This window comes from Tachyglossus aculeatus, chromosome 14 (assembly GCF_015852505.1).
Source record: "Tachyglossus aculeatus isolate mTacAcu1 chromosome 14, mTacAcu1.pri, whole genome shotgun sequence".
NCBI lineage: Eukaryota > Metazoa > Chordata > Mammalia > Monotremata > Tachyglossidae > Tachyglossus > Tachyglossus aculeatus.
This window is the reverse complement of record NC_052079.1, coordinates 52450940-52476426: the sequence shown is the minus strand read 5'-3', so window position 1 is coordinate 52476426 and position 25487 is coordinate 52450940. Positions and strand designations below refer to the sequence as shown.

Genomic DNA, 25487 nt, shown 5'->3' with positions numbered 1-25487 from the left:
GTAAGTGCTAAATAAATGCTATTATTACAGCGCTCTGCACACAGTAAGCGCTCAATAAATACAACTGAATGAATGAATACACACAGTAAGCACTCAATAAATACGATTGAATGAATGAATGCACACAGTAAGCGCTCAATAAATACGACTGAATGAATGAAATATACCTGTATATACGTATATATATTTGTACATATTTATTACTCTATTTATTTATTTTAATTGTACATATCTATTCTGTTTATTTTATTTTGTTAGTATGTTTGGTTTTGTTCTCTGTCTCCCCCTTTTAGACTGTGAGCCCACTGTTGGGTAGAGACCGTCTCTAGATGTTGCCAACTTGTATTTCCCAAGCGCTTAGTACAGTGCTCTGCACACAGTAACGGCTCAATAAATACGATTGATTGATTGACTGATTGATTGACTGTCTCTATGTTGCCAACTTGTACTTCCCAAGCGCTTAGTCCAGTGCTCTGCACACAGTAAGCGCTCAGTAAGTACGACTGATTGATTGACTGTCTCTATATGTTGCCAACTTCTACTTCCCAAGCGCTTAGTACAGTGCTCTGCACACAGTAAGCGCTCAATAAATACGACTGATTGATTGATTGTCTCTATATGTTGCCAACTTGTACTTCCCAAGCGCCTAGTCCAGTGCTCTGCACACAGTAAGCGCTCAATAAATACGACTGATTGATTGTCTCTATATGTTGCCAACTTGTACTTCCCAAGCGCCTAGTACAGTGCTCTGCACACACTAATCGCTCAATAAATACGATTGATTGATTGACTGATTGATTGATTGACTGAATGAAAAGTGCCTCTCACCCGCGTCAAGGACGCGGCCTCCACTCCCTAAAAGCCTCCCCGAAGGCCGGTCCTTGGTCTTTGTTGCCGCGCGTCGCTGCTAATAAAGTTGTGGCAAATTGAAGGGCGTCCGAGCAGATGCATTATGGGAATCGTAGTCCTTCGGCCTCCCCCGTCCCACGCCGCTACGTCTCGCGTGAAAGGCCCCAAAGCGAGCCGCGCGCGGGCGGTGGGGAGGGGGGGCGGCGCGCAATGCCCTCCTGGGAGTTGTAGTCTTTCGGCCCCCTGGTTTCCTCGGGCCGCTGGGGGGCGCGCAGGGGGACGGAACTACACTTCCCGGCCGCCCCTGCGCGCGGGAGGGCAGGCCGCCGGACAAGGCCTCCGACAAATCAGATCGAAGCGAAGAAACTGCCGGCTTTCAAAATCCTCCTCCTCTTTCGACGCCGCCATCATCAGCAGCAGAAGCAGAAGGAGCAGCAGCATCACCGAGCCGTGGGGAAGGGCCCAGGTGGCCAACATCCTCCTCCTCCTCCTTCTCATCTATCTGCCCCAGCGTTTACAACAGTGCTTGGTGTCTATTTGTACGTACTCATTAATAATCATAATAATCACCATGGTTTTTGTTAAGCGTCGTCCACAGGAAGGGCCCAGGTGGCCAACCTCCTCCTTCTCATCTATCTGCCCCAGCGTTTACAACAGTGCTTGGTGTCTATTTGTACGTACTCATTAATAATAATAATAATCACCATGGTTTTTGTTAAGTGTCGTCCACAGGAAGGGCCCAGGTGGCCAACATCCTCCTCATCTATCTGCCCCAGCGTTTACAACAGTGCTTGGTGTCTATTTGTACGTACTCATTAATAATCATAATAATCACCATGGTTTTTGTTAAGCGTCATCCACTGGAAGGGCCGAGGTGGCCAACCTCCTCCTCATCTATCTGCCCCAGCGTTTACAACAGTGCTTTGTGTATATTTCTACGTACTTATTAATAATCATAATCATAATGATGAGATTTGTTAAGCGCTTACTATGTGCAAAGCACTGTCCTAAGCGCTGGGGAGGTTACAAGGTGATCAGGTTGTCCCACGTGGGGCTCCCAATCTTCACCCCCATTTTTCAGATGAGGGAACTGAGGCCCAGAGAAGTGAAGTGACTTGCCCAAAGTCACACGGCTGACAGTTGGTGGGGCCGGGATTTCTACCCCAACGTTTACAATAGTGCCTTGTGTATATTTGTACGTGCTGATTAATAATCATAATGATCATGATGGTTTTTGTTAAGCGTCGTCCACAGGAAGGGCCGAGGTGGCCAACCTCCTCCTCCTCATCTATCTGCCCCAGCGTTTACAACAGTGCTTTGTGTATATCTGTATGTACTCGTTAATAATCATAATAATCACGATGGTTTTTGTTAAGCGTCGTCCACAGGAAGGGCCGAGGTGGCCAACATCTTCCTCCTTCTCATCTATCTGCCCCAGCGTTTACAACAGTGCTTTGTGTATATTTATACGTACTCATTAATAATCAATCAATCAATCGTATTTATTGAGCGCTTACTGAGTGCAGAGCACTGTACTAAGCGCTTGGGAAGGGCCGAGGTGGCCAGCCTCCTCCTCCTCATCTATCTGCCCCAGCGTTTACAACAGTGCTTTGTGTATATTTGTACGTACTGATTAATAATCATAATAATCACGATGGTTTTTGTTAAGCGTCGTCCACAGGAAGGGTCGAGGTGGCCAACATCCTCCTCATCTATCTGCCCCAGCATTTACAACAGTGCTTTGTGTATATTTGTACGTACTCATTAATAATCATACCAATCATCATGGTTTTTGTTAAGCATCATCCACAGGAAGGGCCGAGGTGGCCAACATCCTCCTCCTCCTCATCTATCTGCCCCAGTGTTTACAACAGTGCTTTGTGTATATTTGTACGTACTCATTAATAATCATACTAATCACCATGGTTTTTGTTAAGCGTCGTTCACAGGAAGGGCCGAGGTGGCCAACATCCTCCTCCTCCTCCTCCTCATCTATCTGCCCCAGCATTTACAACAGTGCTTTGTGTATATTTGTATGTACTTATTAATAATCATGATAATCATCATGGTTTTTGTTAAGCGTCGTCCACAGGAAGGGCCGAGTTGGCCAACATCCTCCTCCTCCTCCTCATCTATCTGCCTCAGCGTTTACAACAGTGCTTTGTGTATATTTGTATGTACTTATTAATAATCATGATAATCATCATGGTTTTTGTTAAGCGTCGTCCACAGGAAGGGCCGAGTTGGCCAACATCCTCCTCCTCCTCCTCATCTATCTGCCTCAGCGTTTACAACAGTGCTTTGTGTATATTTGTACATACCCATTAATAATCATAATAATCACGATGGTTTTTGTTAAGCGTCGTCCACAGGAAGGGCCGAGGTGGCCAGCATCTTCCTCCTTCTCATCTATCTGCCCCAGCGTTTGCAACAGTGCTTTGTGTATATTTGTACGTACTCATTAATAATCAGTCAATCAATCAATCGTATTTATTGAGCGCTTACTGTGTGCAGAGCACTGTACTAAGCGCTTGGGAAGGGCCGAGGTGGCCAACTTCCTCCTCCTCCTGCTCTCTCTGCCCCAGCGTTTACAACAGTGCTTTGTGTATATTTGTACGTACTCATTAATAATCATAATAGTCATGATGGTTTTTGTTAAGCGTCGTCCACACGAAGGGCCGAGGTGGCCAACTTCCCCCTCATCTATCTGCCGCAGTGTTTACAACAGTGCTTTGTGTATATTTCTACGTACTTATTAGTAATCATAATCATAATGATGAGATTTGTTAAGCGCTTACTATGTGCAAAGCACTGTTCTAAGCGCTGGGGAGGTTACAAGGTGATCAGGTTGTCCCACGTGGGGCTCCCAGTCTTCACCCCCATTTTTCAGATGAGGGGACTGAGGCCCAGAGAAGTGAAGTGACTTGCCCAAAGTCACACGGCTGACAGTTGGCGGGGCCAGGATTTCTACCCCAACGTTTACAACAGTGCTTTATGTATATTTGTACATATTCATTAATAATCATATTAGTCACGATGGTTTTTGTTAAACGTCATCCACAGGAAGGGGCGAGGTGGCCAACCTCCTCCTCCTTTTCATCTATCTGCCCCAGCGTTTACAACAGTGCTTTGTGTATATTTCTACGTACTCATTAATAATCATAATAATCACGATGGTTTTTGTTAAGCGTCGTCCACAGGAAGGGCCGAGGTGGCCAACCTCCTCCTCTTTCTCATCTATCTGCCCCAGCGTTTACAACAGTGCTTTGTGTATACTTGCGCGTACTCATTAATAATCATAATAATCACGATGTTTTTTGTTAAGCGTCGTCCACAGGAAGGGCCGAGATGGCCAACCTCCTCCTCATCTATCTACCCCAGCACTTACGACACTGCTTTGTATACATTTCTACGTACTTATTAATAATCATAATAACAATGATGGGATTTGTTAAGCGCTTACTATGTGCAAAGCACTGTTCTAAGCGCTGGGGAGGTTACAAGGTGATCGGGTTGTCCCACGTGGGGCTCCCAGTCTTCACCCCCATTTTTCAGATGAGGGAACTGAGTCCCAGAGAAGTGAAGTGACTTGCCCAAAGTCACATGGCTGACAGTTGGCGGGGCTGGGATTTCTACCCCAATGTTTACAACAGTGCCTTGTGTATATTTGTACGTACTGATTAATAATCATAATGATCATGATGGTTTTTGTTAAGCGTCGTCCACAGGAAGGGCCGAGATGGCCAACATCCTCCTCATCTATCTGCCCCAGTGTTTACAACCATACTTTGTGTATATTTGTACGTACCCATTAATAATCATAATAATCACGATGGTTTTTGTTAAGCGTCGTCCACAGGAAGGGCCGAGGTGGCCAACCTCCTCCTCCTCCTCCTCATCTATCTGCCCCAGCGTTTACAACAGTGCTTTGTGTATATCTGTACGTACTCATTAATAATCATAATAATCACGATGGTTTTTGTTAAGCGTCGTCCACAGGAAGTGTCAGGGTGGCCAACATCCCCCTTCTCCTCCTCATCTATCTGCCCCAGCGTTTACAACAGTGCTTTGTGTGTATTTCTGCGTACTGATTAATGATCATCATAATCACGATGGTATTTGTTAAGCGTCGTCCACAGGAAGGGCCGAGGAGGTTGGCCAGGCTGTCTACCCCAGCGTTTACAGCAGTGCTTTGTGTATATTTCTATGTGCTTATTAATAATCATAATAATAATGATGGGATTTGTTAAGCGCTTACTATGTGCAAAGCACTGTTCTAAGCACTGGGGAGGTTACAGGGTGATCGGGTTGTCCCGTGGGGGACTCACAGTCTTCATCCCCATTTTACAGATGAGGGAACTGAGGCACAGAGAAGGGAAGTGACTTGAAGGTGATCAGGTAGTCCCACGTGGGGCTCACAGTCTTCATCCCCATTTTACAGATGAGGGAACTGAGGCCCAGAGAAGTGAAGTGACTTGCCCAAAGTCACACGGCTGATAGTTGGTGGGGCCAGGATTTCTACCCCAGCGCTTACAACAGTGCTTTGTGTATATTTGTACGTGCTCATTAATAATCATACTAATCATGATGGTATTTGTTAAGCGTCGTCCACAGGAAGGGCCGAGTTGGCCAACCTCCTCCTCTTCCTCATCTATCTGCCCCAGCGTTTACAACAGTGCTTTGTGTATATTTGTACGTACTCATTAATAATCACGATGGTTTTTGTTAAGCGTCGTCCACAGGAAGGGCCGAGGTGGCCAACATCTTCCTCCTCCTCATCTATCTGCCCCAGCGTTTACAACCATGCTTTGTGTATATTTCTACGTACTTATTAATAATCATAATAATGATGGTATTTAAGGGCTTACTATGTTCTAAGCGCTTAGTACAGTGTTCTGCACACAGTAAGCGCTCAATAAATACGATTGAATCAGGTTGTCCCACGTGGGGCTCACAGGCTTCTTCCTCATTTTACAGAGGAGGGGACTGAGGCCCAGAGAATAATAATAATAATAATAATACTGGTGGCATTTGTTAAGCGTTTACTATGTGCCAAGCTCTGTTCTTAGTGCTGGGGTGATACAAGGTGATCAGGTTGTCCCACGTGGGGCTCACAGGCTTCATCCCCATTTTACAGATGAGGGAACTGAGGCACAGAGAATAATAATAATAACAATGGTGGTATTTGTTAAGCACTTACTATGTGTCAGGCACTGTTCTAAGCGCTGGCTGGGGGATACAAGGTGATCAGGTTGTCCCACGTGGGGCTCACAGTCTTCATCCCCATTTTACAGATGAGAGAACTGAGGCCCAGAGAAGTGAAGTGACTTGCCCAGGGTCACACAGCCGACAAGTGGCGGAGCTGGGATTTGAACCCATGACCTCTGATTTCCAAGCCCGGGCTCTTGCCACTAAGCCATGCTGCTTCTCATGATTATGTATCTGCCCCAGCGTTTAGAACAGTGCTTTGTGTATATTTGTACATACTTGCTACTACTACTACTAATAATAATGGTATTTGTTAAGCACTTACTATGTGCCAAGCACTGTTCTAAGTGCTGGGGGGGGATATAAGGTGATCAGATTGCCCCACGTGGGCCTCACAGTCTTCAACCCCATTTTACAGATGAGAGAACTGAGGCCCAGAGAAGTGAAGTGACTTGCCCGGGGTCACGCAGCTGACAAGTGGCGGAGCGGGGATTAGAACCCATGACCTCTGATTTCCCAGCCCGGGCTCTTGCCACTAAGCCATGCTGCTTCTCATGATTCTGTATCTGCCCCAGCGTTTAGAACAGCGCTTTGTGTATATTTGTACATACTTGCTATGTACAGCAGTGACATTTGGTTGCGGAGGGGGTTGGGAAACCACACCTACTTGGATGTTGTTGAAATGCCCGCCTGGGTCCGCCCTTTCTTGTCGGTATAAAGCCGGTCGTGGGTTTGAACCCGTTTATGAGGGGAAGCGCGGTTAAGGAGAGAGCGTCTTTATGAAGGGAAGCGTGGTTAAGGAGAGAGCATCTCTGTTGACCTCCCCCTGGTTCCCTGCTCCCTCAAAAACTGAAGATTTCTCCAAAGTTTGGGTCACCTCCTCGGGGTGATACCCTCTTTCTCTTCCCTCCAATGGCTCCAAAACCTCCAATGGCTACCAATCAATCTGCGCATCAGGCAGAAACTCCTCACCCTGGGCTTGAAGGCTGCCCATCCCCTCGCCCCCTCCTACCTCGCCTCCCTTCTCTCCTTCTCCAGCCCAGCCCGCACCCTCCGCTCCTCCACCGCTGATCTCCTCACCGTACCTCGTTCTCGCCGGTCCCACCATCGACCCCCGGCCCACGTCCTCCCCCGGGCCTGGAATGCCCCCAATCCCTCTGCCCATCCGCCAAGCTAGCTCTCTTCCTCCCTTCAAGGCCCTGCTGAGAGCTCACCTCCTCCAGGAGGCCTTCCCACACTCAGCCCCTTCCTTCCTCTCCCCCTCGTCCCCCTCTCCATCCCCCCATCTTACCTCCTTCCCTTCCCCACAGCACCTGTATATATGTATATATGGTTGCACATATTTATTACTCTATTTATTTATTTATTTATTTATTTTACTTGTACATTTCTATCCTATTTATTTTATTTTGTTGGTACGTTTGGTTTTGTTCTCTGTCTCCCCCTTTTAGACTGTGAGCCCACTGTTGGGTAGGGACTGTCTCTATGTGTTGCCAATTTGTACTTCCCAAGCGCTTAGTACAGTGCTCTGCACATAGTAAGCGCTCAATAAATACGATTGATTGATTGATTGATTGATTCCCTGACTGAGCCCCTTCCTTCCTCTCCCCCTCGTCCCCCTCTCCACCCCCCCCATCTTACCTCCTTCCCTTCCCCACAGCACCTGTATATATGTTTGTACATATTTATTACTCTATTTTACTTGTACATATCTATTCTATTTATTTTATTTTGTTAGTATGTTTGGTTTTGTTCTCTCTCTCCCCCTTTTAGACTCTGAGCCCACTGTTGGGTAGGGACCGTCTCTATATGTTGCCACCTTGTACTTCCCAAGCGCTTAGTACAGTGCTCTGCACACAGTAAGCGCTCAATAAATACGATTGATTGATTGCCTGGGTATTTTTCCTGGCACCGGTGGCTTCAGAGACGGATATGTCCCAGTCCGGGTCTGTCTGCTTCTTGACATTTACAGCAAAGGAATTGTTTTGTTGTCTGTCTCCCCCATCTAGACCATAAGCCCGTTGTTGGGGAGATTGTCTCTATCTGTTGCCGAATTGCACTTTCCAAGCGCTCTGCACACAGTAAGCGCTCAATAAATACGATTAGAAAGAATGAATGAATTATGATCTAATAACCGTTGTGACGTCAGGACCTCTGGTCTCCTCAGCCCTTGGTTTCCCGTGTCCCCTGACAGTTGGGAAATGGGATCAGTTTATCCTTTCAGCTGAACTGGGAAGCATTTGGGACCGACAGCCCGGCTGGGGGTAAGAGGCCTTCTCTTCCTCCTCCTAAATCCTCCCCCCTCTCCCGCTGCGCTTCCTGCCGAACGAATCGTCGCCTCAGATTTTCCCCTGCTGAAGTCGAGGCCTGGTGCTCGTCCATTTCTCCTGGCAGCGGCCGCTCACTCGGGATTAGTCAGCCGGGAGACCGACCCAACGGTCCGGCCGCTCCTCCGTTCCTTTCCGCCCACTGAGGGAGGATCGATGGACCAAACAACCAGGCTTTGGGAAGCAGCGGTGTGGCCTAGTGGAAAGTGCACCGGCCTGTGAATTGGGAGAACCGTGGTCTTAATCACCGTCGGTGACTTGAGCAAGTCACTTCACCTCAGTGGCCTTCATTTCCTCCTTTGTAAAAGAGGGATTAAATACCTGTTCTTCCTCTCCCTTAAAGTGTGGGAGGGGGACAGGGTCGGATGTGATGCTCCCATCCCGGCGCTTACTGCAGTGTGTGGTAGGTCGGTAAGTGCTTAGCAAATACCACAGTTATTTTTAGTAGTAATTAAAAGGACAAAGCCTTGGAGTCAGGAGCGGGGGTATTTAGGTTCTCTTTGAAATTCCCTCCTCCCAGTTACATCATCCAACCCCACCTCACGGCTCCTCCATTTGTCTGCTGTGTGACCGTGGGAAAGTCACTTGGCTTCTCCGTGCCTCAGTTACCGCATTTGTAAAGTGGGGGTTGAGACTGTGAGCCCCAGGTGGAACAGGGACTCGATTTGCGTCCAGCTCGATTTGCTTGTCAGTGCCTGGTCCATGAGAGCTCACCTCCTCCAGGAGGCCTTCCCAGACTGAGCCCCTTCCTTCCTCTCCCCCTCGTCCCCCTCTCCATCCCCCCCATCTTACCTCTTTCCCTTGCCCACAGCACCTGTTTATATGTATATATGATTGTACATATTTATTACTCTATTTATTTATTTTACTTGTACATATCTATTCTATTTATTTTATTTTGTTAGTATGTTTGGTTTTGTTCTCTGTCTCCCCGTTTTAGACTGTGAGCCCACTGTTGGGTAGGGACTGTCTCTATATGTTGCCAATTTGTACTTCCCAATCGCTTAGTACAGTGCTCTGCACATAGTAAGCGCTCAATAAATACGATTGATGATGATGATGATGATGATGATGAGTAAGCGCTTAACAAATGCCACTATTATCATTATTATTACCTTGTACGCGGTGGAACGGGGCTGGTCAGCCGGTTCAGGCCCCCCAACCCAGTCCCACCTCAGTAGTGCCCGCTGAAAGGTAGGGTTTGCGGTCTGGGGGTGAAACCTGGGATCGCTGCCTCCATCCTGTTATCCAACATGAGCGAGACCGATCCGAGCAGGGAAATTTCTCCTCCGGCCCTCCTCCTCTAATGACCCGTTTCTCGGTGGCTTTAGGAGCCCGCTGAGACGATGACCATGGCCTCAGAGGACATCTCCAAGCTCGCAGAGACGCTCGCCAAGACCCAGGTGGGCGGAGGACAGCTGAGCTTCAAGGGGAAAAGCCTCAAACTCAACACGGCAGAAGATGGTGAGAGATGGGGGCTCTGTATTCGGGGTGGGATGGGGGGACCCTCCGCTCGTCCGGTATTTGACCTCGGAGGATCAAGATTCATTCTTCCAATTGTATCTACTGAGCACTTACAGTATGTAGAGCACTGGACTAAACGCTTTGGAGAGTACAGTAGAACAATAAACAGACTTATTCCGTGCTCACAGTGAGCTTACAGTCTCGGGGTGGGAGGACAGGGCAGTGGTAATAATAATGATGGCATTTATTAAGCGCTTACTATGTGCAAAGCACCGTTCTAAGCGCTGGGTAGGTTACAAGGTGATCAGGTTGTCCCACGGGGGGCTCACAGTCTTAATCCCTACTTTCCAGATGAGGGAACTGAGGCCCGGAGAAGTGAAGTGACTTGCCCAAAGTCACACAGCTAATTGGTGGAGCCGAGATTTGAACCCATGACCTCTGACTCCAAAGCCCTCTCTTTCCACCGAGCCACGCTGCCTCTCTATCCCCACGCTGCTCCTGATCAAACAGGAGACCTGAATTTTAATCCTAACTGCTGGTGGTTTCCTTTGTGACTTTGGGCAAGTGATTTACCCTCTCTGGGCCTCATCTGTAAAATGGGGACAAGATACCTGCACTCTCTCCTTAGACTGTGGGCTCTGAGTAGGAAAGACTGTGTTTGGTCGGATTCCTCTTGTATTTATCTCAGTGCTTAGCACAGTGCCTGCCCCACGGTAAGTGGTGAGTAAATACCACAGCGAAGAGTGACCCAGGATAGCAGGGCATCGGACTGCCTTTCCATCCCTCTGTTCTCCTGTGCTGGTATCTATTGAGGTGTAAGCTCCCAGGCCTTGGGCCTTTTCGGGAATTGGTGACTCCAACCCATGTGACGCGGGCATATGTGCGCCACAGCTAAACTGGGAAAACTGGTTTGAATTCTCCTGACGCCCCGTGGTGTGTTTTCCCTCTGTTATTTCGGGAGGTGCGTGGCCTTGCCCTTCTTCCCGGCAGGGGTGGTGGAGCGTTGCTATTCGATTTTCCTTCCCCTGTCCCTCCCGGGGTTCCCAACCAGAGGCAGGGCAGCCCCGACTCGGTTTCCTCAGCTGTAAAATGGGGATGAGGTATCTGTTGTCCCTCTTGTTTAGACGGCGAGCCCCGTGCGGGTCTGGGATTCGATGGTTTGGGATCTACCCCAGCGCTTAGTTCAGAGCTAAAATAAACACTTAACGGGTACTGCCATGCTATACTGGGGGTTGGCATCAGGGAGATGGGGTCTCGGATCAGTTTGAGGAACAGATCGGGTACCGAGACTCTGGGCCCAGGCCCAGGGTAGCAGCTGGCAAAGCCCACTCTCCGGACTCTTGGCACAGAACCGGCCCACCCGGTCCAACGGGGAGATGTGTCTGCGCCTGGCCCTTTCATTCATTCATTCAGTCGTATTTATTGAGTGCTTACTGTGTGCAGAGCACTGTACTAAGCGCTTGGGAAGTACAAGTTGGCAACCTTTGAGCTGGGGTTGGCTGCCCAGGGGCACAGCGGTCACGGCCCTCGCCCCCAAAGGCAGCCGGAGGCAGAAGAGAAAAGTTCGGACTCACGGTCCGATCACCGGGCTCTCGGCTGGAGTTAGGATCCGCCAGCTCCGGATTTCCGGCAGACTCCGCCGCCGGGCGGCCCCCCACACAGACCTGCCTGATTACAGACTAATCGGGAACCCCAGGCCTTTCCCCACCCGGGCGGGGCAGCTCTCTAGACAGGGATCGGGTGGAGGTTTCAAGCACGATATTAAGCGCTGGGAAAAAATACCCAATGGGGAATTAGGCCCTTTCTCCCCTCCAGCTCATACAAACGTCGGCTCGCCCTGTTCGTCTTGGGTCCTTGCCGCCCTTCTGGGCCCAAACAGGACTGATGGGTTCACATCAGAGAAGAAGCGTGGCCCGAGTGGAAAGAGCACGGCCTGGGGAGTCAAAGGACTTAGGTCCTAATCCTGGTTCCGCTGCTTGGCTGCTGTGTGACCTTAGGCAAGTCACTTCACTTGCCTAATCCCCATTTTACAGGTGAGGTAACTGTGCTTCAGTTACCTCATCTGTAAAATGGGGATTAAGACTGTGAGCCCTATGTTGGACATGGACTGCGCCCAACCTAGTTACCTTGTATCTGTCCCAGCGCTTTAAACAGTGAGCGCAGAACATATACCGCTAAAAGAAAAATCACGCGAACGTATTGGTTGGCTCGTCACCCGCTGGAAAGGGCCCTACCTAGTTCTGCTCCCTTCAATGGGGGCTCTCCCCCGACCCGCCTCAGCCGGCCACTCTGTGGGGTTGTCCGGGAGGTGTCGTGGGATTTCTGATAACACCTCCGGGCTTCATCTTTATCCTAAAGATAGCGGTACTTGTTAAACGCTTACTATGTGCCAAGCACTGTTCTAAGCCCTGGGGTAGATACAAGGTAATCAGTTGGACACAGTCCTTGTCCCACATTGGGCTCACACTCTTAATCCCCATTTTTTACAGATGAGGTAACCGAGGCAAGGAGAAGTGAAGTGGCTTGCCCAAGGTCACAACAGACAGGTGGCGGAACCAGGATTAGAACCCAGGTCCTTCCGACTCCCATGAAATATCTACCAGGCCGTGCTGTTTCTAAAACGTGACCGGTAGGATGTCTGACAAGGCACCTGTTTGAATTGGCGGGCCAGGACCGCTCTTCTTGGTACCTCTTCCCCGGGGACCGGCCCTGGGCCCGCCAGGCGGGTGACTCGCCTGCCGGTAGCCAAATGGCCACCTGGCGACGGGCAGGAGCCCTCCCCAACTCCCCGAGGCCACAGCTGATCGGAGACTCTGAAAGCCTGGGATATTTGGGGGCATCCCTAGCGGCCCCCGGTTATCACTCCTCACGTCCAAGTGCAAAACCGAATGTGCCGTGGAATCGCCCGATCTGGCAAAGTGCTCGGGGAGAGCCAGGTTTGATTGGGGTGGGGGTGGGGGTCCCTCCCCTTCCCCACAAGAAGCCCCCCGAGAGAGCAGTAGGAGTCTGAGGCCCTGCCCTTCTGTCCTGTGCAGCCCAAGAAGTGATTCAGGAGATCGAGGAGTTTGTCGGTCTCGAGGCCCTGCGGCTGGAGGGTAACACGGTGGGCGTGGAGGCCGCCCGGGTCATTGCCAAGGCGCTGGAGAAGAAAGCGGAGCTGAAGGTGCGTGCGGCCCCCGAGGAAGAGAGGGAGTAGGGGAGGGGCAGCCCCCAGAGTGGAACCCGTCCCATCTGGGACGCTTCCGCTGGCCAGCCGTGCCAGGAACCCTGGGAATTCCCTGGAGAAGAGCCACCCTGTGGCCTCCGGGCAGTGCCTTCTGTCTGCGCTTGGGCAGCATAGGGCAGGGTGGACGAGGCCCAAAAGAGTTGGCAGGGATGTAGGGCCTCGGAGTGGGGTGTGGGAGAGTCACCCACCTCAGCTTCCTGGCCACCTGGGCCACTGCGGGGCACACAGTGGGTTGGCCGCCGGGGACAGGAGACGGTTCGTAGCCTCTCCCCCGTGCCAGAGCCTCCAGGAGCAGCTTTGCCTCATCTGCTGGACCAGACGGTCACACGGGCATCACCTCCACGGCTTGGATACCCCCAGTGCCGCCACCGCCTCTTCCCTTCCCTGGTTCACGGCCCAGAGCCCGGCTCCCAGCTCCAGGCAGCTCCTGGATGGCGGGGGGAACACCTGGCCGGTGGCCAGAAGTGGGGAGCAGGGAAGGTGGGGATTCTGAAGGAGGAGCCCCCTTGCTTGATGCGCAGAGCCAGCCCCTCCCCAGGAAGGATCCTGGTGTCAGACCCCATCTCCCCCCACCTCACTGCTCTCTGTCATGGGAGCCTTCCGATTCCTACCTGGCAGGGAGTTGGCTCCCCCGGACACCCGGGGAATGCTCATTGCCTGATAGCTGGCCCGGCAGGCACCCCCCCTACACGTCACACTGTCCACCCCCTCTGAGGCCGCTCTGCCGCTTCAGTGACCCATGGACCTGTCTCTTCTCCCCCTTGAAGCGCTGCCACTGGAGCGATATGTTCACCGGGAGGCTGAGGTCCGAGATCCCCCCGGCTCTGGTAAGTGGATGAGGCACTCCCCAGATCTTCTGGGGGCGCGGGAAAGGGGGGCCAGGTTGGGGGGAAGCATGGACCGCTCTGCAGGACTCCCGTAGCGGGTTCCAAGGAACTAGAGCTCATGGGCCTTAGGTGGGGGCAAAGAAGCCAGAGCCCGCGAGCCTCAGGCGGGGAGGTGTGGTGGGCTCGCAGCCCTCGGGCCCATGGTTCATTCAGTTATTCATTCATTCATTCAATCGTATTTATTGAGCGCTTACTGTGTGCAGAGCACTGTACTAAGCGCTTGGGAAGTACAAGTTGGCAACATACAGAGACGGTCCCTCCCCAACAGTGGGCTCACAGTCTAGAAGGGGGAGACACAGAACAAAACAAAACATATTAACAAAATAAAATAAATAGAATATGTACAAATAAAATAGAGTAATACATACAAACATATATACACATATACAGGTGGTGTGGGGAGGGGAAGGAGGTAAGGGGGGGGATGGGGAGGGAGAGGAAGGAGGGGGCTCAGTGTGGGGAGGCCTCCTGGAGGAGGTGAGCTCTCATCTCAGTAGGGCTTTGAAAGGAGGAAGAGAGCTAGCTTGGCGGATGTGCGGAGGGTGGGCTTTCCAGGCCCGGGGGATGACGTGGGTTGACGGCAGGACAGGCGAGAACGAGGCACGGCGAGGAGATTAGCGGTGGAGGAGCAGAGGGTGCGGGCTGGGCTGGAGAAGGACAGAAGGGAGGTGAGGTAGGAGGGGGCGAGGGGATGGACAGCCTTGAAGCCCAGGGTGAGGAGTTTTTGCCCGACCCTTGCTCCTGCTGGCAGATGTCACTGGGGCAGGCGCTCATCACGGCGGGGGCTCAGCTGGTGGAGCTGGACCTGAGCGACAACGCCTTCGGGCCGGACGGCGTGCAGGGCTTCGAGGCGCTGCTCAAGAGTTCGGCCTGCTACACCCTCCAGGAGCTCAAGCTCAACAACTGCGGCATGGGGATCGGCGGCGGCAAGGTGGGTCACCCCCTGCGGGATGGGTCACTCGGAAAGATCGGTGCTGCCCTGCCCGCCGCACGCCCCATTCCGCCTCACAGAATAGACTCTACACGGCCAGTAGGCCCTCTAGCCCTCTCCCTTGCCTTTCCCTCCCGGAGCTCAGCAGCCACCCCAGAAGTAGCTGCGGTTCCGGGTGGCAGGATCGGCTCCGGCCGACGAATGTCCCGTGGGGGGCTTCCGAGGTGAGCCGGCCAGTTTAACGACCATCCTTCCTCGTAGATTTTGGCCGCGGCGCTGACGGAGTGCCACAGGAAGTCCAGCGAGCTGGGCAAGCCGCTGGCTCTGAAGGTGTTTGTGGCCGGCAGAAACCGCCTGGAGAACGACGGGGCCACCGCCCTGGCAGAGGCGTTCGGAGTAAGGCCGCCAGCGGGAGGGTCGGGGCGAGGGCTAGAGTGCTGCTTTCCCACCCTGAGAGGAAGAGCGGGCAGGAGAAGCGCGTCCGAGGAACCCCTGGGAGTGTTTCTCAGATTAGCTCTCCCTCCTGGGAATGCTTGAATTCCTTCCTTAAAATCTTGCTCGGGTCCCTGATACTCCGAACAGTCCTCTCTCCCGCTCCTGGGTTTCGTCAAGGGTCCTGATCTCCTCCCTCCGGATGGGAATCCCTGAGGCATCCTAATCTGGGAGGCCCCCCAGGGTCAGTCGCCCCAATTCCTGCCCCCCGCCCCCAGAACATCGGAACCCTGGAGGAGGTGCACATGCCGCAGAATGGGATCAACCACCCCGGGATCACGGCCCTGGCCCAAGCCTTCGCTATCAGCCCCCTGCTCCGGGTCATCAACCTGAACGACAACACCTTCACCGAGAAAGGAGCCATCGCCATGGCCGAGGTGAGCCGGGACGGAGGTCCCCGCGGGCGCACACGCGTGTGCATACGTCCCGTCCGTCAGAGCAGCCGGACTCAGGCCAGCCATGCCACCCCACTAACCCCCAGCCTCATCATCATCATCATCAATCATATTTATTGAGCTGTTACTATGTGCAGAGCACTGTACTAAGCGCTTGGGAAGTACAAATTGGCAACAAATTGGCAGCCTCCTTGGGGACTGCCACCACTGTGGGCAGAGGGCTAGTTGCGGCTCTGTCTGGCGTCTGCCCAGACTCGGAGCCTGGAGGAAGAAAGTGAACTGTGGCTTCCTGTCTGTGGTAATGGGGGATTCAGTCACGGTCAACAGTGGGTCGGTTGGGCCACAGGCCAGAGTCCCTCAAGGCCCCAACCAGCCCAAGACGGGCTGGGAGTTGAGTGGAACCAGAGCCTTGAGGGGCGGGGAGCTCAGCTTCAGGGCCCTGATCCCAGACCCTGCCCTGGCCCAGAGCCCCCAAGTTTCCTGCTCTGCCCTCCCCGGGGAGCCTGCCAGGTTGCCCGGGGCCAGGATGGGGCTCAGCTGGTTCTGGGCTGGAGATTTTCCAGGTGCAGAACATGGCAGCTTCAGGGGAGAAAATCTGCTAGAGAGCTTCTTGCCTGATGGGAGAGGACTGCCCTTCCAGACCTGATGGGAGGGCAAGGCATGGGGGGCCCTCCGGGAGCCCCACGGTGCCCTGACTCTGCTCTCCCCTCGCTCCAGACCCTGAAGACGCTGCGGCAGGTGGAGGTGATCAACTTTGGCGACTGCCTGGTGCGCTCCAAGGGCGCCGTTGCCATCGCCGAAGCGGTGAAGATGGGGCTGCACAAGCTGAAGGTACCCCTGCCCACCCACCCCTGCAGCTCGGGGATCCTACCCCCGCCGGGCCCGTTCTCTGACCCCACAAGCCACGGCCGGGGCTCGTAGCCCGGCCCAACGAGCAGTAGCCCGTTTCAAGCCACCCATTTGAAGAACGGGCCCTCCTGAGGTGGCAGCAGGCGAGGGGTCTTCTTCCCCTCCCTTCCTCCTCCTCCTCCCCCCGGCACCCCCCCAAATTCCAGCCCCTTTCCGTCTCGCTTCCCAGGAGCTGAACTTGTCCTTCTGTGAGATCAAGCGCGATGCCGCCCTGGTTCTCGCCGAAGCCGCCGAGGACAAGTCGGAACTGGAGAAGCTGGATCTCAATGGTAGGTCGGCACCGCGTCCCGGCTGGTCCCCCGCCCCACGCCACGATCTCTCCTTTCCGGCCCGGCCGAGGACACGTGGGCCGTCCTGTCGCGTCCTCTGGGCCCTGCGGTCTTAGGGGATGGCGGCCTCGCCCCGCCCTCTACTCCCTAGGGTCTGTGAGGCCTCAAGTCTGATTCGGGGGATGGAGGGGACTGAATTCTGAGCCCTTGTCAGACTCCCCTCTGTCCTTCTCTTTCTTGGATCCAGTCCCCGTAATTCGGTAGCTTTTCAGGAGGGATCACTCCCGCCTGCCTCTGGGCCGGCCCGCTGGTAGACTGACTTCTCCGGCGACAGACCCGTGTGTATATGTATATATGTTTGTACATATTTATTACTCTTTATTTATTTTACTTGTACATATCCATCCTATTTATTTTATTTTGTTAGTATGTTTGGTTTTGTTCTCTGTCTCGCCCTTTTAGACTGTGAGCCCACTGTTGGGTAGGGCCTGTCTCTATATGTTGCCAATTTGTACTTTCCAAGCGCTTAGTACAGTGCTCTGCACATAGTAAGCGCTCAATAAATACGATTGATGATGACGGCTGCCCAGGCCTCCAGGCTCCGCCCTGGGGACCGCGAGACTCCCCGGGCCTTCAGACTCCTCTGTTCCTGTGCCCTAGGAAATGCCCTGGGGGAAGAGGGTTGTGAGCAGCTCCAGGAGATCCTCGAGGGTTTCAACATGGCACACGTGCTCGCTTCCCTCAGGTAGGACGGGAGCTGGGGGCCGCTTGGCGTCTCGCTTGGTTTTCTGTTCCTGGGGCAGCAGACGTGGCCCGGAAGCTTGGCTGGGGTAGAGGGGGCGTTGGGAAGGACCCCTGGACCCTGCCAGCCCGGGGCCTCGCCCATCTACGCTCCCATCCGCCTGGTCCACAGTGACGACGAGGGGGATGATGACGAAGAGGAGGATGAAGGGGAGGAAGATGAGGAGGACGACGAAGAGGAGGAGGAGGAGGAGGTCGAAGAGGAGGAGGTAGAAGAGGAGGAGGAGGTGGAAGAGGAGGAGGAGGTGGAAGAGGAGGAGGAAGAGGAACAGCAGCGAGGCCAGGAAGATCAGAAGTCAACACCCAAGAAAATTCAAGGGATCCAGGTTGGGGTAAGAATAACTGCACAAGCTGTTGAAACCAAAGTGGGAACCCGTGTAGGGACTCTATCTGTTGCTGAATTGTACTTTCCAAACGCTTAGTACAGTGCTGTACACACAGTAAGCACTCAATAAATACGATTGAATGAATAAGGCTAGGCTAAAGCTCATTATGGGCAGGGAACGTGTCCGCTAATTCTGTTGTATTGCACCCTCCCGAAGGTTTAGTACAGTGCTGTGTACATAATAAGCACTCAATAAATGCCATCGATTGATTGATGGAATGAATGATAATGCATTGAGGGAAGTCCCTGAGGGAAGATGATGGTTTCGCCACATTCTGGCAGGCCTGGAAGCAGCTCTGCGCGATTGCCAGGAGCTGACGTAACGTTGCCTTCTGAATGCTGGGCTTCAATCATAGTCATACCATTTATTAAGCCCCTACTATGTGCTGAAGTGCTGGGGTTAGACGGGGCTATTAGGTCAGACCCAGTTCTTGCCCCGATGTGAGGCTCTAGCTCTAAGAGCTAGGGGGAACAGAGCTCTTAGCCCCATTTTCCAGATGAGAAAACCAAGGCCCAGAGAGCGTAAGCGACCTAAGTGACCACCACTCTCTGTTTCAGGAACCTGCACCTGTGATCTGCTCTCCTCCTCCGGTGGACGTCTCCACGTTCCTGGCTTTCCCGTCCCCGGAGAAACTCCTGCGCCTCGGGCCCAAGAGCCCGGTTCTGATCACCCAGCAGGTACTGCTCCTCTGGACCCTTGCCCCGGGAACACGGGAGGAGAGCGGCGGTCTCGGGGCTCCTGCAGCCTGAGGATTGGGGAGTGACCGGCCTTGCACCCTGCCCCCGGACCAGCGGGGCCGAGGGTCAATTTTCTGCCCGGGCCCTAATTTCAGACAGACACGTCCGATCCAGAAAAGGTGGTCTCGACGTTTCTGAAAGTCTCGTCTGTGCTCAAGGATGATGTGTCGGTGAAGGCTGCGGTACAAGAAACCGTCGGTGAGCCTGGTCCCCCTCCAACCTCCTGCCCCGATCCAGACCCCGGGGCTGGGCCGAGTCCGAAGGCAAGCAGGCTTGGAGCCTTGCTGAATTCCGGAGGCTCCGGGAGCAGAGTCTGTCCTGTCCTGTCCAATTATGTCATATCTATAAATGATATAGCTAAATTATATATCAAACCATTAATAACAGTAATAATAATGGCATTTGTTAAGCGCTTACTATGTGCCAGGCACTGGACTAAGCTGGGGTGGATACAAGCAAATCGGGTTGGACACGGTCCCTGTCACTCATGGGGCCGACAAATTTAATCCCCGTGTTTCAGCTGAAGTTACTGAGGCCCAGAGAAGCGAAGTGACTTGCCCAAGTTCCCATAGCAGACAGGTGACAGAGCCGGGATTAGATCTTCTGACTCCCGGACTCATGGTCGATCCACTAGGCCATGCTGTTTTATCATCATCATCATCAATCATATTTATTGAGCGCTTACTGTGTGCAGAGCACTGTACTAAGCACTTGGGAAGTACACGTTGGCAACATATAGAGACAGTCCCTACCCAGCAGTGGGCTCACAGTCTAAAAGGGGGAGACAGAGAACAAAACCAAACATGCTAACAAAATAAAATAAATAGAATAGATATGTACAAGTAAAATAAATAGAGTAACAAATATGTACAAACATATGTACATATATACAGGTGCTGTGGGGAAGGGAAGGAGGTAAGGGGGGGACGGAGAGGGGCACGAGGGGGAGAGGAAGGAAGGGGCATTATACTAATGTCTGTATCTTTTAGACTATAAGCTCATTGTGAGCAGGGAATGTGTCTGCCAACTCTGTTGTACTGCACTCTCCCAAGGGCTTAGTACAGTGCTTTGCACACAGTAAGCGCTCAAAAGAAACAGTTGATGATGATGCTATCCATCCTTTCCAGACGTCTTGATGAAGAAGGCCTTCAGCACCGCCACCTTCAACTCTGACGCCTTCATCACCAGCCTCCTGGTGCACATGGGCTTACTCAAGGTGAGGCGCCGGGCCGGGGGGCTGAGGATCCGGACCCTCACCTCGCTCTCGTCCAGGGCTCCGTGGCCAGTGGTGTCTGCCCACCTAGAGGCAGCAGGCCCGAGCCCCGCGCAGTCCACAGCGGGAGGGTGAAGGGAACGTTAGTCTGCCAGGGCCCTGTGAGTGGGGTTTGGGTCTCCTCTCCTGGTGATCCAGATCACATCTGCGGGTACTGCCCCCTCCCATATCCCCCGCTTTCTGGGTTGTGTGGGAATCGCCCAGGGAACAGAGGCTGTGTTGTCTCCATTGGGTGGAGAACCATCTTCCCTCACCTCTGGGCATCGTCAAAAAACAGCCTGACTAGGACTCAGGGCTCATCGTTCCTGCCTGGGTTGGGGCCCAGTGAGGCTTCTCTCTTCCCTCTCGGGGCCAGGAGCTGGGGCCCAGGGCCTTAATTGCTCAGCTGCATCCCCAGGGACCTTTGGGGCCACAGGAATCTTGAGAAGAGGTGAGGAAGAGCGGCGGCTTTGGGAAGCGCTCCTGCAAGTTTGGGAGCCAAAAGGAATCCTATTCTTCCCATCACCTGTCTTCAGGGGCAGTGAAAAGCATCTGCCAGATTGGCAAGGGCTGAGGCCAGTTGCCTGGGGAGCTGAACTGAGGCAGATTCCTCAGACTCTTCAGTGGGTTTTGGGGGGGCGGGGGTGGTGTTTGTTAAGCACTTACTATGCACCAGGCACTGTGCTAAGCATAGTGTTGCCAACTGACTTCTCTCTTCCCATTTTGTCTCCTCTCCGCCTCTCCCCTCCCTCTTCCTCTTCTCCCCCATCCCCTGCAGAGTGAAGACAAGATCAAGGCTGTCCCCAATCTCACAGGCCCTCTAATGGCCCTGAACCACGCGGCTCAACAGGACTATTTCCCCAAGTCTCTGGCCCCAGTTCTCCTGGCTTTTGTGACCAAGTGAGTTGACCAGGGACACTTTCTGGGGGTGGAGCCCCGGCCCCCTAAGTGGCGTTAGGGGAATGAGACTCCCTTTTCTGTCCCTTCTCTTCTTCCTTTCTTTCCCTCCCAGGACTTCAGCCGTCGGGGGCCTCTGGGCTGGGGGTGGGGAGGGAAGACAGGGCATGTGGGGTGGTCCCCAAGAGGAAGGCTCTCCTTAACTCGTCCGGGGCGGTGAGATTCTCCGATTCCTCCTGCCAACGAGTCCTCCCGCTCTGTGGGAGGTGCAGAGTCCTTCATCCCTACTGAACGTAGGGGCAACCATTGTTGGTATCACCCGGTGGCCACCTCAGCCCCTTTGAGCGGAAACTTTGCCAAGACTCAGCTCCAGCTGGCCATCTAACGCTCGGCCCTTCCAGCCAGCCGTCTCCCTGTCCCACAGCCTCCCCATTCATTTACACTGGACAGAATGGCTACCTTCCCGCCCAGAGGCCCACTGGCTGCCCTTCAGAGGGGGTCATGTGGCTCTGCAGCCGCCCTGGCTCTTCTCCTCTGGGCCCAGCCTGACCCGTAGAGTTTTCACAGCTGTTGGCGGCTGGATGAGGAAACGGGGGTTAGAGAAGAGAAGTTTACTCCTCAAGGGAGCAGAGCTGCCGGAGCAGCAGCAGAGCTATGAGACTCCTGATACTTGTGCCCAAAGTCACACAGCTGACAAGTGGTGGAGCTGGGATTTGAACCCATGACCACTGACTCCAAAGCCCGGGCTCTTTCCTCTGAGCCATGCTGCTCCCTCCCCGCCCTACCCTCTGTTGGACTTGGCTCGTGGCTCCCCATTGGATTCAGGGGTGATTCCTCACTCCTCTAGCTGAGCCCTCGCTACGTGCTGCGGTGAGCCAGGGGCAACCCCCTCTCCCTGGTTTTCCAGCTGACTTGTCTTTCCCTGTTGCCCGCAGGCCCAATCACGCCCTGGACTCCTGCCCCTTGGCGCGCCACAGCCTCCTGCAGACCCTCCACCAAGCCTAGGCCGCGGACGGGGCCGAGGCCTCCCCCGCTCCCTGAACTCTTTATGAACTGGCTGGTCCTTGCAAGGCCCCAGCGGGCTCAGCCTCCCCCCACCTCCCACCCCAGCGCTCAACTCTCCAGGTCTTACAGAAGTTGCTCGGACTGGAGGCTCTCCTCCCCTGCCCCTTTCCCCAAGGGCTGAGTGTACGTCTGTGAGTGTCCTTGTATGTGTGGTTTGTTGGTTTTTTGTGTGGGTGTGTCCAAGGGTTTTTGTCTGATTAAGTGGACTTGTTGACCTGCTGTGGGGAAGGCTCTCTGGAGCCTTCTCCAGTTCATCCCACAGCCCTCCCCCTGGACTCGAGTAGAGTCCACGTGCCCCGACCACGGCCTCGTCGGGATCGGGGCCACATCTTCCCTTTCCCCCCCAGCTTGTGCGGCACCTCACCCCCTCAGGCCGGTCCCTCTGTTCCCGAGGGGCGTCGCCATGCTGGCGGGGTGGGTGGCGTCGGATTTCGTTTCAGGGTATGAGGACGATTTCCATCCCTTCTCATTTCTCCCTTCGTCAACCCGTGACTGTCTGAACGTTGCACTGTTTTTTCCTTCCCCTCCCTCCGGCCGGGGACAGGTGTGGCTGGCTGCATCGGCCCTGGCCGGCTTCCTTTCCCTTCCCACTTCTGCGAGCGCTTGAGCGGAGCCCAAGCATCCCCACTCCTTCAGGGAGGCCCCATCCCCCAACACCCTCCAGTCCGTGCTGGATGGCTGGCAGGCAGCCAGCTGGGGGGCCGCCCCAAGTTACCCCTGCCCCTGCGGCCCTGGGTTGCTGCGCTTTGATCCTGTGCCTCCATGCGGCTCCTTTTCCTTTTACTCCGGGTTGGGAGGAGCCGCTGGCCCTTCCCCAACTAGGGTCCCCGCTCCGGCCCCCACCTGCTCCCAACTTCCCCCCCGGCCGAAGAGCCGGGCTTGGACCCACTGATCCGGGTGAGAGTGGGAAGGGGGGTTAGTCTGGAGGTGGAGGAGGACATGGCTTTATAACTCAGTTGTACCAGAGCATACTTTAGGGCAGCAGCATAACGACCAATAAAGTTAACTGGGAAGACCCCCTCCTCCCCTGACTGACCACCTGGTCACTCTATCTCTCTTGGTGTGTGTGGGGCGGGGGGGGGGGGCACATATACAATCAATCATATTTATTGAGCGCTTACTGTGTGCAGAGCACTGTACTAAGCGCTTGGGAAGTACAAGCTGGCAACATATACAGTCCCTACCCAACAGTGGGCTCACAGTCTAAAAGGGGGAGACAGAACAAAACCAAACATACTAATAAAATAAATAGAATAGATAAGTACAAGTAAAATACATAGAGTAATAACTATGTACAAACATATATACAGGTGCTGTGGGGAAGGGAAGGAGGTAAGATGGGGGAGATGGAGAGGGGGACGAGGGTGAGAGGAAGGAAGGGGCTCAGTGTGGGAAGGCCTCCTGGAGGAGGTGAGCTCTCAGTAGGGCCTTGAAGGGAGGAAGAGAGCTAGCTTGGCGGATGGGCAGAGGGATTGGGGGCATTCCAGGCCCGGGGGAGGACGTGGGCCGGGGGTCGACGGCGGGACGGGTGAGAATGAAGCACGGTGAGGAGGTTAGTGGCAGAGGAGCGGAGGGTGCGGGCTGGGCAGGAGAAGGAGAGAAGGGAGGTGAGGTAGGAGGGGGCGAGGTGATGGACAGCCTTGAAGCCCAGGGTGAGGAGTTTCTGCCTGATGCGCAGATTGATCGGTAGCCATTGGAGGTTTTTGAGGAGGGGAGTAACGTGGCCAGAGCGTTTTTGCTCAAAGACAATCCAGGCAGCGGTGTGAAGTATGGATTGAAGTGGGGAGCGACACGAGGATGGGAGATCAGAGAGAAGGCTGATGCAGTAGTCCAGACGGGATAGGATGAGAGCTTGAACGAGCAGGGCGGAAAGGGCGGATCTTGGCAATGTTGCGGAGCTGAGACCGGCAGGTTTTGGTGACGGCTTGGATGTGAGGGGTGAATGAGAGAGCGGAGTCGAGGATGACACCAAGTTTGCAGGCTTGTGATACGGGAAGGATGGTAGTGCTGTCAACAGAGATGGGAAAGTCAGGGAGAGGGCAGGGTTTGGGAGGGAAGACAAGGAGTTCAGTCTTGGACATGTTGAGTTTTAGGTGGCGGGCGGACATCCAGATGGAGATGTCCTGAAGGCAGGAGGAGATGCGAGCCTGGAGAGAGGGGGAGAGAGCAGGGGCAGAGATGGAGATCTGGGGGTCATCAGCGTAGAGATGATAGTTGAAGCCGTGGGAGCGAATGAGGTCACCAAGGGAGTGCGTGTAGATTGAGAACAGAAGGGGACCAAGCACTGAACCTTGGGGAACCCCCACATTAAGAGGATGGGAGGGGGAGGAGGCGCCCGCAAAAGAGACTGAGAATGAACGACCGGAGAGATAAGAGGAGAACCAGGAGAGGACGGAGTCTGTGAAGCCAAGGTCAGATAGCGTGTTGAGGAGAAGGGGGTGGGCCACAGTGTCAAAGGCAGCTGAGAGGTCGAGGAGGATTAGGTGAGAGTATGAGCCGTTGGATTTGGCAAGCAGGAGGTCATTGGTGACCTTTGAGAGGGCAGTTTCCGTGGAATGAAGGGGACGGAAGCCAGACTGGAGGGGGTCGAGGAGAGAGTTGGTGCTGAGGAATTCGAGGCAGCGCGTGTAGACAACTCGTTCAAGGAGTTTGGAAAGGAATGGTAGGAGGGAGATGGGGCGATAACTAGAAGGTGAGGTGGGGTCAACAGAGGATTTTTTTAGAATGGGAGAGACATGGGCATGTTACACAAGGGATTAGGTTCTGGGGATGGAGGTTTCGGGGGGGTGGGGGGGGGGAAACGGACACCTACGGTGTGGTCGACACCTCTGCTCCAGCTGGCTCCATCGGGGTTTGCTCAGCCACTCCTGCTTCCGACCCGAGTTCACTTTCCCTGGAAGGCATTTAAAAGACTTCCTCTTCCCCTTGCAACCTGATGAGGACCCTGCCGTTTCAGCATCACCAATCCACTCGACAGAGAGCTTTCCAGCTTTACTGGCTCAGAAAACAGGAGCGAGCGGTGGATCCCGGGACACGGGCTCAGAGGCCTCTGGAGGCATTTTCAGATCCGGCCTCTCTCCAGATGGCATCTTGCCACCTCGGTCACTGGGCTGGGTAGGGGGCCCGCCCAGAGGATTGAGTCTAATGGCTTTCCCCAAAGGAGGGGAGCTCCTGGCCCCCAAGGCATCCCTGGGCAGGGAGAGTGTGGCCTTGCATGCGTTGCTGTGCCATGGCTGGGTGCTGGGGCAAGATGCACAGCTGGTACACCGTGCCCACCTGCAGCTGCTTCAGCACCACCTCATCCATGCCTCCGGTCACCCACAGCCCCCCCGCCTCACCCCAGCGTGGCTCAGTGGAAAGAGCACGGACTTCGGAGTCAGAAGTCATGTGTT

General features: G+C 54.0%; 1 protein-coding gene across 3 annotated transcripts; it reads left to right on the top strand.

The window, feature by feature from the left end:
- Window positions 1–1208: 1208 nt before the first annotated feature.
- Window positions 1209–23126, top strand: RANGAP1 (Ran GTPase activating protein 1). 3 transcript variants are annotated; one of them, XM_038756809.1, is made up of 17 exons: window positions 1209–1378; window positions 1644–1653; window positions 9716–9848; window positions 12884–13011; window positions 13842–13901; window positions 14713–14892; window positions 15154–15288; window positions 15603–15761; window positions 16497–16610; window positions 16858–16957; window positions 17618–17702; window positions 17871–18090; window positions 18702–18821; window positions 18977–19079; window positions 20009–20097; window positions 20912–21033; window positions 21966–23126. In XM_038756809.1, exons 3-17 carry the CDS (start codon window positions 9731–9733, stop codon window positions 22033–22035), a joined length of 1803 nt encoding a protein of 600 aa, XP_038612737.1. In that variant the 5' UTR covers window positions 1209–1378; window positions 1644–1653; window positions 9716–9730; the 3' UTR covers window positions 22036–23126. The 3 variants fall into 3 exon arrangements, with proteins under 3 accessions (XP_038612737.1, XP_038612736.1, XP_038612738.1); XM_038756808.1 differs by lacking the exon at window positions 1644–1653 and having other exon boundaries at window positions 1209–1388; XM_038756810.1 differs by lacking the exons at window positions 1209–1378; window positions 1644–1653 and adding an exon at window positions 8250–8321.
- Window positions 23127–25487: the final 2361 nt, after the last annotated feature.

Bases quoted from the DNA above. Each gene is read 5' to 3' on its own strand.
- RANGAP1 (XM_038756809.1), top strand. From the start codon at position 9,731: ATGACCATGGCCTCAGAGGACATCTCCAAGCTCGCAGAGACGCTCGCC. The intron at 13,012-13,841 runs GTGCGTGCGGCC...TCCCCCTTGAAG, and splicing joins AGAAGAAAGCGGAGCTGAAG to CGCTGCCACTGGAGCGATAT. The intron at 21,034-21,965 runs GTGAGTTGACCA...TGTTGCCCGCAG, and splicing joins CTCCTGGCTTTTGTGACCAA to GCCCAATCACGCCCTGGACT.